The 15543-nt window shown below is 41.3% G+C and overlaps 1 protein-coding gene across 1 annotated transcript in view; it reads right to left on the reverse strand.

The window, feature by feature from the left end:
- gabrg3 (gamma-aminobutyric acid type A receptor subunit gamma3) overlaps positions 1–15229 on the reverse strand; it is a 28025-nt gene extending 12796 nt beyond the window's left edge. The window contains exons 1-3 of the mRNA XM_029500114.1: positions 15177–15229; positions 14914–15059; positions 4937–5004 (exon numbers count right to left, since the gene is read on the reverse strand). Coding sequence (XP_029355974.1) covers positions 4937–5004; positions 14914–15059; positions 15177–15229 — 267 coding nt within the window. The remainder of the gene's footprint in view (positions 1–4936; positions 5005–14913; positions 15060–15176) is intronic.
- Between the last annotated feature and the right edge of the window lie 314 nt (positions 15230–15543).

The raw sequence follows: 15543 nt of genomic DNA on the forward strand, positions 1-15543 counted from the left end.
TGTTTTCCAGTCTATAGAACAGATGACAAACGCACTCCTGTTGGAACGTTTGCTGGTATTCAGTGACTTTGTGATTTTGTGCTGCCATCTTGCTGTTCTCTGTCCAGACATTTGCACCTTTCTCTATTCCCGAAGAAGCATCAGGATTTGAAACCTGTTAAATATGCCATATGGAAGAAGATCATCACAAATTGCTCACGTCAAAAGCGTCGACCATTAACTGACTGGGGTGAGAAGACAGAATCCGGTATTTTAAGTGTTTTTCACCTTTCCTGCCTCACAGTCTGGACTGCGACTGGGAAGGATGGTGATGATCCTCCTGCAGGTTCTCCTACAGAAACCGGGTAAACATTCTACTGGATATTAACAACAATCTTGAGGAGTTGTAGCTGTAGCTGTAGCACAAACCAAGTGCACATACTGCAATGCTATGGCCACTTACAGCCGTCCAACTCTGAGCACTTTCTCTTCCCCTCTCTCAAGGAGTCGCTCTACTCTGCAGTAGATTCTGTCTCAAATCAACTGCACATCCTGCACAGCGCTGATGAATTATTTTCTCCTCAACTTGCTACTACTGCCTCTCAATGCTTAATGTGCTGGATCAGACTCCACACACATCTGCACATGCATATAACAGAGAGGAAACAGTTGGAAAATGTAACATCACAAATTTCCACAGCTATCGGTTTTATCACGCAATTTTTGAAATGGTCTGAAAATGTTCAAAGAGTGGCACATGACCAGAGCTCATTTTCCTGCAAAAATTTGCTTGCTTGCTTGTTCCGTCCATTTACACAGCTGCTGTGGTATTGTAAATGTATTCCATATTCAGTTTGATGATGCCAGATAAATGAGGAAATGTGTCAAAGAAAGTTGTGAGTGAAATACTTTTCCGATGTAAATGCTTTTGGAGATACTGCAAAATTGAATTTTCTTGTGCAATTTGCAATAATTTTCAATGCTGGAACACCAGATGGTTTACCCCACACTATCTGGGAGGGCTTTATTGGAAACTGCTGGGAAAAGGGCAGAATGCTTGGCAGGTGATTGGATAAAACATCTCTTTATCACCGTCTTCAACCAACCAGGTCCTGCATCGATCTTTTCTTTCGTAAAAAAAAAAAAAAACCCTTCTGTGCCATTCCTTCCTCCTTCTCAGTGAAGAAATAATCCAGGTATAATTGACGCTAAAGCAAAATGTACCCTAAGCAGCCCTTTCAGACCCTCCACGCTTCTTACTGCCGTCACCTACCCGTTACCCAGCAGGTCCTTCCTATGTGATCCTGCTGCTTCATTAAGCTTCGTTCTGAGGCAACCGCTTCAACGAAGAACAGGATCTCTGTCTTTCACATATATATTCATGTACGGTTCGCAAGAAGGCAGCTAACACAACACACCCTGTTCGGGGCTGGTGGAACAATCATGTCGACAGGAGCGGTATTGTGATCCTCCATCCAATTATTTGATGACACCTGAATGAAATTACGTTTTCTGAATTGTCACTTTTTTTTTTTTTTTTTCTACACACTGATTGGCGTCTCTGGCTCATTTATTAAATCTCTAGAGGCTTTAGTAGTAAATGATGGGTCGGAAATGTTATGGTACATCTGCTCATCTCTCAGGTATAACAGTGCAGTCCAAAACTTTTCAATAAGAGTTGTTGTGCGGATCAAGAAACAGAAGCTGCCCTGTAGTGTAGTAACACAAACACATCACACTGGTAAAATGGGAGAGATATTTTCGTCAGTTCATTACTGATTGAGTCACACTTGTGGCACATTAACAGTCCACCGAGATCTGTTCTGTTTGTGGCGTTACCAAGAGCATCAATATATGATCCTCAGGCTGATGATTTCATTACCCAAATCATCCAGCCATGAAAATTAAAAAATTGAATGTACCACTCTGACTGATTAAGTGGAAACACTTTTCCTTTTTGTATCTGAGCCATTGAGTAACAAAGTTGAACCAGCTGATCAACATACTGAGAAAAGAATTTTATGATGTGAAGATAAAAAGATCACGGCCATTTCATATCACAACAGGTAACAAACAAACAATTAGCGGGCTTCAAATTAGAGGGATGTTAGAAGTGAATACTGTGCTGAGCGCCAAATTAAACTTCAGCAACAAAGATGTTGCATTAGCCCCACCAGCAGTTCACTTATCCAGTGGGAAATGAACCAGCATTTCTCTGGATTTCTGGTGCATTGTAGCCTGCAAGCAAGAAGGTTTCCCCACATGGGAAATCAAAATCAGAGACCAGGCGAGCACCAGCTTTCGTTTGGGCAGGAGTTCCTGCCTGGGACACTGTACAACCCACGAGTATAAAAACAGCTTCTTTTCAATTACAAATATGCTGCCCTCTCCTGCTCAACAAAATGCAAACGATTTCTACAAATAATTTCCCCACGTATTGTTTCCTCTCATTAGGCCACTTGCGGTATGTCTTGCAGTAACTAATGAAGAGAAAAGGAAACAGCCTGGAAAACGGGAAGAATAGTTGAATACAATACAAGACAAATATTTTGTGTCACATGCCTATCTTGGCCTTTCTCCTGAGCACAGAATTAGAATGAAAAACTGCCATAAAAAAAAAAAAAGGGGGGAGATGTTGTCTTGTAGTGTAGAAAATTCCTTCTGGTAACGATTGAGCCCAGAGCCTCTCTTATTCTGGGTAATTCAGTAACAGTCTGAGTTTGATCCGCTTCTGTGCTAGACAATCTCTCCAGTGCCCCTGTTCACCAGTTTCGGCTCCTTTTCCTAAATTCATTGCACATAACTCACTGGTGGTCTTGCTGATGGACTATCTACAGGCCTAACATTAATGATAAGAAAGACCTGGACGTGCATAATTCACCCCATTAAGGGACGAGGAAATTAATACTGTATGAACTTTCCCACATCCTGTTTTTAATAGTTCACTTCCCTCCATGTAACGCTTGAGTAAGGTTCATTTAAACAAACTAACGTTCTCCAGCAATTACAGACATTTCCTGCAACAGCTACTGTTTTTATTGAAATCAGCTATTTAACCAAAATGCGGTGAGAGCATAACATCAGGGATACTGGTAATCGGTGTTACCAGTTGCTAACAGGCAAATGTGAATATACTCATCACTAACAACTTTAAATGGTGAATATGGTCTGAAAATGCAGAAGGCTGCCGGCATTTAATTTGGTCAACGATTGGCGAGTCCAGAAAGGATTCATGCACCGCAGCACAGCGTATATCATGACTGTCATTACTTTCCATGTAAGACTGCTTTATTTGCTCCTTTATTAATTCCATGAGGATGTGCAACCGCTGAATCTAACTGATAATCAGAGGGAACAAGCACAGTTTAGTTCAATCTTTTATCTTTTTTTTTTTTTTTTTCACACCATTTCATTCAGAAAAGAGTTTAATTGAAATTTATGGATGCACCACCTTGTTAATTATCTAATTATTGATAGCGACAAACAACAAAATGAATGGGTAGACCGCGCAGACATTTGGCACATCCAGCTGACATCAGTGGGTGGTTCGGAAAACTTATTACAAAACCTTTTGGACAGCTCGCAAAGCAGATACTCAAAAACACATCTAACTGAACACTCTTGTAAAATCCAAGAACAATGGCGGAGTATTTCCATGGAAGGGAAGCTAAGTTTTTGGACCGATAGCTCAATTCCTGATTTAGCCATTCAGAAGATGAGTACAAATGTCATAATGTCATTTAGTATGAATTTCATTTGTACTACATCATCCACTCACCTCCACCTTTCATCATCATTAATGCATTTTACACAAGCAGTCCCACTTTTATGTCACAAAACCTGTTATCATACTCCAGTTGGCTAATGAACCTGAATAAAATCATTTCTTTCAGATACAGAATTTAAATTTAAAAAGTGTGTGAACATTTTCTTTTTTTTTTTTTTTTTTTGTAGTTTTAATGTGACAATGTCCTAATTCCTCTAAAGACAAGAACATTAATTACCTTCTGTCATGTTGGAGAAGTCATGACACCCTGAATTATTGCCACACTGCAGTATAATTAGAAACAATACCAGCCTGATCACTCATGTCTGTATATCAGTTTTCTGTGACAATGGAGCCTGAGTTAGCTTGCTACACAAGAAAAGAGAAGATGCTTGAGTGGTGTTGTAGCGCTTAATTTGCAGTTTAAAAAATGCAGTTACAAGCTCTTGTTAGCACTTGTTGTGTGCGCATGTGTGATAAATATTTCAGAAATGGCATCAGTATAAGATAATGAAACAGACATGCTGGCCAATTTTCTGGGCCATGACATCCGGGTTCATAGGGAATACTACAGGCTACCCGAGGGGACCCAGCTAATTGTCCCCATACCCTCACGCTCAGAACTCATCCTATAACGTAGACAACAGTCATCTTTGTTAAGTGTCGAGGAAAATATCTTGTCTGTTTGGCTCTGCAATTCAGTCATCCAGAAATTTGTTCACTCAAAACTTCTCTTTATACGTCCTTCAGACCATCGATATGTTCTCAGTCATTTTCAAAAACCTGTAACCTTCCCTCGTTCGACAACTCTTCCAATGCTCCATTTATCTAAATCTTCTCTTCTGATCTCTAAGCTTTTCTTCCATGCCTTTATTTATCCTGACCTCCATTATCCCTCTCTGATCACTCCCTCCTTTCCTTTGCTCCCCATAGCAACGTACAGTCTGTTCTCCTACAGTCAACCTTTACCAGACTTGATAAACTATTCAAAACCAGAGTTTCCAGGTTCTGTGCAGCACAAATGAAGTGGTGAAGGAGGGGGTGACATAAGGGGGGCAGAAGGCAATCACGCGTTACAGGACAGAACACAGGAGTAATGTTGACAGACATTTCAAGCTGGGAAAAATCCATAAACATTTTTATGTGCAAACATAATGGAACGGATGAATCTCTTATACACTGAAAGCTTACCATATTTATTGATGACACTGGTCCAATGCTGTTCACTAATATGTCGACATCTATGACAGTTGGTTTAACTGTGGAGGAAAAAAGCAAAAATAATTATGGCTCAATACCTTCATTACTCAGGTAATGGACTTACGTTTCCTGTGAATCACAGAGACAGCACAAGCTGAATCACTGGCACTTTGTTGTACAGAGCTCTTATGAACAGCAAGCAGATGTGGGGGGAGTCGGTCCACGGGGAGCTGCATTCGTTAACGATGCTCACAAATCAATCTTAATCACATAAAGCTCAGTCACTTTGCTTTCTTAAATACAGCAAATCGTAACAACAAACAACAACAAACAGGTGAAAATTTGCAGATTACTCCACACAGCAGAGCCTCAGGGGATTCCACTGGTTCTTAAGACTGAATCCAAACTTCTCCAGATTTTTATCCTGACAGCCGATCACAAAATCTACTCCACCATTTTCACAATGAACAGATAAAGCAAGCACTCTACGGCTGATTGAGCACGGAAATCTAGTTAGTTCATTTGTGAGTTGCAATGAATAATGAGGAGGATTAATGGCATAAAATCAGTTCAATGTGTGTCCCGTTTTTGTGCGATTAATATTGGGCAATAGTTGACAACAGCTAAATTATTCAGCTCTCACGAGTTAATCGTGTCGGTGCCTCCTTGTGACCTTTACTGTAAGCTGCCACGTTATTGCCTCTCTCATACCGGTTTACAGCACAAATCTGCCTCCCAGCTCAGGCAGCCTCAGGTGCGGTGGGACACCCCCGGCTTTCCCCAAATCTCAGGAATTGTGTCATTGAAAGCATGAAGCTGAAGTCTGGTAGATGACAGGCATGAACATCCACATTAGCATAACAAAGAGCCTCTCCATCATTTTACATTACGTGTCTGTGGAATGTTTGTGTCTCATCCAATTTAATCCACAGCAAGAATTTTTCCACCTGACAGTGTCTGTTTCAGCTCAATACACGTGCCGACAGATGGCTCGCTGGAGAACACTTCAGGAGAGTTCCTGCTGGGACAGATTTTCAGAGGCACTGTATCCATAACCACACAACCAGTGTCACTTCAGTGACTACACGTTTTCATCTGAATGGTTTTGTCGAAAAAACCAGGAAATTATGACTACAACCAAATAAAATTGAAATGATTGTGACAAAGTGGGTTTGCAGTCCCGTCTTCTCACAGTATACCACATTATTTTCGTTTTGTCATAATTTGCCATCCCTGCCGTAAGATTTCACCATCTCCTATCCCAGGTTTGTTTGTTTTTGTTCGCATCAAAGCACATGAGTAAATTAAAACAAACACACGGTCATTAGTTGAGTTGAGTTACCTTTATTGGTTGCAGGTTTGAGACTGCTTTGTTCAGACCCAGCATGCAGGATTGTTTGGGAGCGGGATGCCCAGCACTTTTATAAGATTGGTGATAGTGATGGGAAGTTCAGATCTTTTACTGACTCAGGTCTTTTAATCGCATTCATTAAAATGAACTAATATTTTTTCAAGTAATTTGTTCATTTTGTTCATCGGAACCAGTGTGGCGCTGTAGCTGTCATTTGAGTAATGACTGAAAAAGCACAGCTTTCAAACACAAGAGCAACATGGTTTGCTTCACTCGGCATATAATTCACACGTTTGCTTTAGTTAAACTATTGAGCCCCCTTTTAGGCCAAAGCCTACTGAAGACAAAATACTGATTACTTCATTTGCTGGCAGGAGGGCGCTCAGCCTATCATTAAAAAAAAAAAAAATCTCATTCTATGATGGATGTTCACTTCAGCCTACCTGCTCACTGAAGACCTGTAGTGTATGAATTTGTTCCAGCTGAAAGGCAAATGAAACATCCATCCCAGAGCAGCATAACTAACATTAACTTTCGTGCTAACGTCAGGTAGCTCTCCTCACCAGTAATAACAGCATCTTACCGCTGTAACCACTAATGACCGAAAGACCCGAAGACCGTGAACGAATCAGTCGTTTCTACACTGAAAATATACGGCAGAAAGACCCGTTCGTGAATGAATCCGAGCCTTCGGCACACATGGACGAACCAGGGAAAAAGTTTTCAGCGGGTTAGGTCAGGTGTCGTGACCTGGTTGGTGGTGACCTGGGCTGCTGCCCACAGCTACTTCCTGTCTCAGACGGCCGCCCTGACTAGATCCCGGCTGCTCGAGGAGCTGCTGTAGGTCGGCCCGCACCGCTTAGCTACACTAGCATAAGCTGGGCTAGCTAAGGTGCCATCATCCTGCATCTATGACAAGAAGTGCTTTCATAAAAGGAGGCACACATACATTTCAATATAGTTCCCCATTGCTGAGCATATTTTGTGTTTGCAAACCTCTCATCATCTAATCTACAAAAACGAGCTGTGTGTCTGTCATGTTGGGAAGTGAAGCGCATTGCAGTGTGAAGGTGAAGCAGCATGTCTCTGTGTGTCTTATTGTTTGTCTGTTGTGTGAGTGATGCATGTTGGTGTATTTCCCTCAGGATAAATAAAGTATGTATCTATCATCTTTATAATATCGAAATAATGAATGATGGAATGATGGACAGCACGGCAGCGGTGGATGGATGGATGGATTATGACATGATACGGATTATCTGATAACACGCTGACTGATTTGGCGTGACCCCCCCAGAGTCTAGAGACTAGACGCTCAAGCCAAACTATCCGACGATGACAATAATTGAGACCCTGCTGGTTGGCCATCAACAAACTGCTGCTTGACTTGTGCTTAACGCTCTAGATGACCTCATTTTTCCCAATATGGGAAATACAATATTCATACACAGACAGCTTGCTGGTGTGACCCATGCTTTTTTTTTTTTAAATTGAGATCACTAATGGCCCCAGAAATCTCAGCTGATTCCATCGGGTCACTGCCTAAAACTAAGTTCTCTGTGAATAATGAGGTTGTTTTAGTGGGATTTTCATTTATGTAATAAACACAAAATGAGAAGAGGAAATAAATAGAACACATTTTTGTGATCCCATTGGAAAGATAAACTGGTTCATTACAGTGTTTCCAAAATATGATATCACCAGTGCTGAAACAGTTTGATCTAATTTAGATCACAAAGTTAACTCTGCAAAGATACATGAGAGTATAACCCTGTTTCCTGTGAATTAGGCTGGTATGTGCTAAAATTTACAAGCGTTTATATTCCCAGGAAGTACTGTAGTGTGACGCTCTTCAGTGCAATGAAAAGTTAGAAGGTGGAGGTTGTGCGGGTGCAATTCATTGAGAGAATTTTCCACTTTCATGCACAGATATCATTTAAATTGATTCTATAGTTACATGTGCGGTTTTCTCATTATTAAGACCGATATGCATTAAAAATGTGGGTTATAAGTAAAGTTATAGAACAATAACCATTTGGACCATCTGGAACAACAAGAGAAATGTCTGTGTACCTGTGGACCATGGGGTTAATGGTCCGTCATACTGTATAAGCACGGTATTTACAGTGGCCCTGAATGCTCACTACACTGCAACCTAAAAACACATGCAACAAACAACGATCAAATAGGACATTAGAAAAAGCGCAGCCCAGTCGTGCAGCTGTGATGCACTTGGTCTCTAAATGCAGCTGCCCGCAAATTGGAATACAGCTAAAGTTATCCAGCTAGCTCGATACACTGCATGTATATTATATGCTAGAGTGTGAAAGTGTAACAGCAACGATAGCGTCAGTGGTGAGGACTTAGACAAAAGTCAACGCGTTGTCGAATTGTCCACCACACCAGCGCGCTCTTTCTGTCGTGCCACAACATTGGAGGGACAGACAATTCAGTAAAGGGTCGCATTGTATGACTGCTGTGCTAGACTGACAACTGGCTCCAAGGTGTGGGCTGTGAAAGACTAAAGACAATGGGCATTTATGGTGTTAATTATGGTCCTTTGAATGTTTGCACCTCTGGCGAGGAATCTGCATTGCATTACTTCCTTCATTACGCAGTGCTAATTGTGTTGGAGGCTGTAACCCTCCACCTGCCTACAGCGCAACTTCGCAGCAGTTAGTCCGTGACCAGTCATTCAGTAAGTGGAGACAGCTCATTAACTGTGGGGAAACAGATGAACCAGAAATTAATTAACAGTTGTGTGGTGGTTATTTATCATCGCATGCATTGGTGAATTATTCTTACCGGTCGTCCACTAAATAAATATAAATTATTATATGCCACCTGAAAATAGAAACCACAGAAACCACAAGAGCATACCTGAGAATGAACTCGTTAAGGAGGGTATAATCTGCTCTGCATTATTGAACAGGTGCATGTATAAAATCATCCGGACAAGAAAGAGGGAAGCCCTAACCTGTTGTGAGATTTATTTGTCATTAGGGTGGGCAGACGGTGGTGAGCAGGTCTACCGAGACGAGAGTCAATCTCTCTTCAGCCTCTCTAATGAATGCACAATAGCTGATACTGAAAAATGGGGACAAATTGCAAAGTCATCTCTTTAACACTCTGACAGCGATTATATGTGGAAAACAGGAGCACCTGACCGTGACCAATTTATTTTACTGTAGAAGTGGAAATTGTCACAAATAAGCCAAAAGCTGGACACCCAGAAGCATCACAGAAGCTGATTCATGTGCAGCTGTCAATGCCTTCAATAGGAACATGTTTTAGCCACTTTAAAAAATGGATTTCTACCGCTCACCTTCTCACCTTTTCATCTTGCTGTCCAGCCATTTTCTCAACTGCACCAGTGGAGATACAAGGCAACGTCAACTAACCCCAACTATGGCTCTAAGTATCAGGGGAACCGAGTGCTGTAAACTGCAATGTACGAAGAAAAGATGTCCCAAATACTGTGTACTCCTCCAGCATCATGCTGTTTTTGGTTTTCCCACAAACACAGCTCTGATGAATCAAAATGAAGGAAAAGCGGCATGCAAGCCAGATCAATCAGCCGCTGTTATCCACAGAGCACATTCTGACAGATCCTCACACAGTTCTCCTCAATAATATAGTTACTTGGTAACACTCTTACTAAATGTCAAAACTTAAGGTGCCAATTGAAACATGTTCCTTTTGTGCTTCTTTCCACTTTCAAGATTTTTCTTCTTTTGATTCGCCACACTGCTTTGAAAGCCTATTATCTTACTGTGATTGTGTCAGATTTGAACTTTTGTGTCTTGACATTATGCACAATAGAAAAAAAAAAGAACATGGTTGGCAATTATAAGGGGATTTTCTATAAAAGGAGTTACACATGTAGTTAAAGAAATGAAGTTACGCTGAGATAACCTCCCTCTTTAGATTTTCATACAATTACAAAAATGACTAAGGCCCCTTATGAGCAACAATTAGTCACCAAACATTAATATTTATATTTATATCTTTCTATGTATGTATGTGGCGGCAGAGCAGCATGGTGGCGTGGTGGTTAGCGATTCCCAGGCCTGGAGCCTTTCTGTTTGGACAGTCAGTCAACATGGCCGGCCTGAGTACTTCATATTTAAGCCAGGTGGTGGAAGTGTCCTTTTTTGCTTAAATACGGGCCATTACACACTTTAAAAAGCCACATTCATTAATGTTCAATAGGACAAGGTCAAATTAATTTACTGCACCATCTGCCACTAATGAGCTGGAATCACAACTAATTATTTTCTAATTTACTTATCAGCAGTTTGCGAGGAATTGGAAAAGAAAAATTCTGATTGCACACGTCCCATTAATACCTGCTTGAAATAATCCATACAAGTCAATTTGGCCTAATTTAGATGCACAAACAGGGAGGAAACCAGATGTGCGATAGATATAAAATGATGTTTTCTGTGGGCCTGTTGTGAGGACATTGTGGGAAAGTTGGGACTGTGAGAAACCAGGGCTCTGCAATGTGAACATTTCTCGTGCATTTGTTGCTATAAAACAAACAAACAAGCAAAAAGAACGGTAATTAAAAACACTGCATCCAAATTAAAAGCTTTTTATAAAATGCAGAAACCAATTTTCAGTTCCTGAACTTATAATAAAGAGCGTTGATCCGATGCCAACGGGGAAAAAAGGTCGTCTGTACAGCATACTGCTAAACCTGCAAGGACAATACATCGTTGCCTTTTTATATGGCAGGGCTCAGGTTCAGCACTTTGTTAAACACGAATAGAAACATCAATCTTTCTTGCATCATCTAGTAAAAGTCCAGCAAAGAAAAACAAATCTAATGAATAAATATTAAATCCTTCTAAGAATACCTAACTCTGTGTTAAGGACTGCGGGAGATCTTCTCTCTCAAGGCTCTTTCCTCTTGTAGATATTCATACAGATGGAAAACAATAGCTTAAAAATTCACTTGCCTTTCAGGACGAAGACAGATTTAAAATAATGTCCTGGCAAAAGGAAAATAAACTTACTTGTCCGTCAAAGGTTTGTTTTTACTGTGTAGATTGAACTTCACATGACAACATTCACAACCTGCTCTTCTTCCATGAAAAACACCCCTACTTTTGATACTCTCGAGCTGCGCACCATTGGGAATTATAGGCCTTTACATTTTATGCATTCATTGGGGTAATTCATGTGTGATTACAGTACAGTACATTTGATTCTGCTGTAATCTGCTCCACTAAATCACAACATGAATTTCTCTTATAATGTGGCATCCTGCCATCAGCAGGTAGTGATGGTCGTCACGTGCCTGAGAGTGTACAAAAGTGTTGCATCCTTGTCAGTCCACTCTCTCCACAAATAATCAAACTAATAAAATGAAAAATGCACAGAGAAAACCTCGTAGTTCGGCTCATGCATCTGTGATTTAATTATAAATATATCATTTATGTGATGCATTTTACGTGCGCCAATTCTCTGGAGACAGGTTGGAGACATGGATTAAAATGATACTGCCTATACTCAGCATCAACTGAGAAATAAGAGCTGATATTGCCATTACTCTCCATGTAACGTCTCCTTGGAGACGAGTGAAGATATCTAACTTTGATGCTAAACTTATGAGGAAACTGCGATGGAAATAGGAGAAAACTACTAGCCTAGCTTACTCATCACACAGTATAGCTGGTTCACGTGATGCTACAACAGAAATGTAACGATGTGGAGGTTTTTACTGAGTTTTATATCGGCATCTTGCAGTTGCCAGGCAACCGGAATCCAAAAGTCACTGGCTGTGTTCAATATCAGACTCTGTTTTCTTGGAAGACAATTTGTGTCACAGCTGCAGAAAGATGGCAAAATGTGGCAGGCGGTAGCAGGCCGACCTATCCCAAGATTCATTACATGCTGGTAAATCCTCTCTCAAAAATAGGATATACCACACTCCACAAATATAATGGCAGCAGAGGACAAAAGGGGAATCCTCTGAAAACCATACTGTCTCAGTAGTTCTAGCAGCACTTACTTCAATGTTATGCTGTGCCAGCACAACATCTGGGAATCTGGTGAAGGTGGAAAAAAGGAGAGGCAGAATCCAAAAAGTGATCACTGCCATATCATGACATACAAAAATAACTCAACCCACAAATATAAACCTTCATTGATATATTTTATACCTTCCTACTTCTTTTGAGACTTTGATTGGGAGCATCTGTAACTAAAGGCAATTTCCCCTCTGGGAAGTATTTCTGATTCTGATTCTGATTATAGATATCACATGTTTCTCATAGGACATCCACTATCATTTGCATTTTCCCTGAAAAGGTCTGTCCGTGGAGATTATTCTTGTGACTGAACAGTGAGGTACAGTTGTGTTCAAGTGGAATCACATGAGCCAAACTCATCTGCCTGCAAGTTCAGAGCCAAACACTGAATGGATGTGGGATTTAAATTACATTCTGGCACAAAGAAATAATGCCGGAGTGAACAATAAATGCCAACACATCACCTTTTTTTTTTTTTGCCACCTCTTTTTCTTCGTTAGTTATGGTCCCTTCCCCGAAAGGACAAATAGCAAATGATCCATCGTGGAAGATGAATGGTGAATGTAAATCAGAGAAAATTCTGAAACATGGCTCTGTTTTCATCCTATGGAGACTTTTCTTTTTTAATCAACATTTCCATCACCTCCATTTTATCAGTGTTTGTTCCATCCCTCATCCAATGATACTGTACAAACTTAAAATATAAGATTTATAATCCAGATGAAACTATTAAGAGTTAGCTGGCCAGATGCCAGCTGATATATCACCTCGTCAGTGACTGCCAATTAAAATAAAGCTAAAAGTATCACAGACATGATAACAACAAACATCCAAGACAAAGAATCAAGGCAACAAGATACCAATCATGTCCGAGGCACAGCATCTCCTAAACACTGATGCACACAGCGTGTAAGCCTCAGCTGGACAGCCTGCTGACCTGCTGACATGTGTGCTGTCATACTTCAGTTCAGGTGGATGAAAACTGACCTCAAGCTCCTGTCTGGGCTCTGATAACACCGGGCAACCAATTTGCGCTGCAGCAATTTGATACGGAATAATAACTAAACCTTGATCTTGCAATAAAACAAGTTGTGGAAATATTTCATATTAAGCCAAAGTCCCCAGTTTCATTATAGCTTACATGTATCAGGATATGAATCCAGACATCAGAGGCCACTTTCCAAACGTTTGGTGAGCACATATGAACGAGAAGCAGAAGCTTTAAGAGCTGAGTGGGAATACTGAATCATCGGACCCAAAGACCAAGTCACTCCCCAATCACCTCATGTTTGAAAACACAAAAAGAGAGCGCACCTCAAATCACTGTCCTCCAGTCAAACTTTAAACCTCAGAATGACATTTATATTCATAGAAATATGCTGATGAGTTATGTACCTCCTGATGTTCACTATTGTAGGTCAGAGGATTAGGAATAAAAATGTGAATCAGGGAGTTTTTATTTCTTTGCTTTAAGACATAAACCAAAGTCTACCTGAGCTTAATGTTACACCCCAATCTGACTTCTATGGTACTGTTGCTTTAAATACCATTAACTGTATATCAGAGTCTAGTTATTATTACCAAAGAACTTTCTAAAACTTGTTCTGTACTTACTATGAAAACGTATTTGCGACTATAGATCAGACTTAGTTATTTCTGCCAGGTTTACAGTGTCCTCCTTGTCGTAGGTCAGTGGTGGTGATCGTTGCTGGACATCACTGTGTTATAGAGGTTAAAATACACCTTGTGAGCAGTGCTAGGTGTTCAGGACAGCAGCTGGCAGCTGAAACGGTGTCACAGATGTTGGATGGATCAGATGAAGGCAGCACACACTATCACCGAGGGATCCCAGCATTTCCTCTCCCACTCACTGAAGCAATGGAGATGTGTCTAGAGCCAAAGGCACGGCGGCCATACAAAGCCAAAAGTGTCAAATGAAAAGAATATCCGATTAATTGGACACCGTAATGCAGTTGTGAAAAATGCAATATGCCAGCGCAGTGGACCGGCCAGGAGCCAGTCTGAAATACAATATCCACTTAAAACATACCACTCATCTCAGACAAGCAACGTGTGTAATCAGAAAGCTGCAAAATTATGGGGACATCATATATTTATTATAGACTCAAACTATGGATATTGAATCCCGATTCTGCACATTTAAGACTTACCCTCATGTAAATGCAGTTGTGTTTACAGATGTCAACACAATGACTGTAGGATCATGACGCCATTAATGAACTCTTCAGGTAACTCATTCATTACAACACTGAATCATTCATGCATATAAATGCACGTAATCCCTTTAATAAAAGTAAAACTTTACAAAGTTTGAGCCCAGTTATGGAGTTAATGAGGTATTGGTGATATGTTAATCAGCTACATTAACTACACTCAGTGATGAGCTGCTTATTATGGAGCCTTTTGAAGCACACCATTTCACACAACAGCCACACGACATGCGGATGAGCTCCATGTGAGCCTTACAAGTACAAATCTGACAGATCCCTCACTTCATGTTCTGGATTTAGAGCCCACAACTAGTTAGATGGGTAATTACTGAGAGTGAAGACAGCTACCTCCGATATCCGGCCGCAGTTTCTTATCGTATTCCTTCAGTAAGCTGTTGAGGATTTCGGTGGCGTCGGTTTGGTGAGATTTAGGAGCCAGCATTTGGTTGACGGTCACATCCTCATAGTCTCCTTCGGGCTGCAGGCTCAGCGAGCTGCGGGGGTGAGAGAGGACAGTCAGCAGACATGCACATCGTGATCCGTCAGCCCCCTTCGAGAGAAACTTGGAGCCAAACACAAAGTTTCCTCCGAGCACAAAGCGCCTCACTCACCGGGCGTGGATGGCCGACAGCAGCAGCGCGCAGAGCAGGGACCGGGCCGGCATGCTTCCCGCCGTGAGGAGGTCGGAGTCTGGCCGCGGCGGTCACAGCTGCCCGGAGGAGACAGCGAAGGAGAGGCGCCTCATAGTTTGTAATCCAGCAGAAAGCCCGCTCACGGTTGAAAGAAAAGAAAAGAAAGAAAGAAAAAGGATCAGACCTTCTTCACCTGCAGGGGTCGGATCCGGATCCGGATCCTGGATCCGACGCGCTGGCCGGGATCGAACAGGAACTCCTCTGGGGTGAGTCTGCGTCACTTCACACTGGGCGGCTCGATTCACAGCTGGTCCATCAAAACACTGAGCGATACAGTCCTCCTTCC

This window comes from Echeneis naucrates, chromosome 4 (genome assembly GCF_900963305.1).
Source record: "Echeneis naucrates chromosome 4, fEcheNa1.1, whole genome shotgun sequence".
NCBI classification, from domain to species: Eukaryota; Metazoa; Chordata; class Actinopteri; order Carangiformes; family Echeneidae; genus Echeneis; species Echeneis naucrates.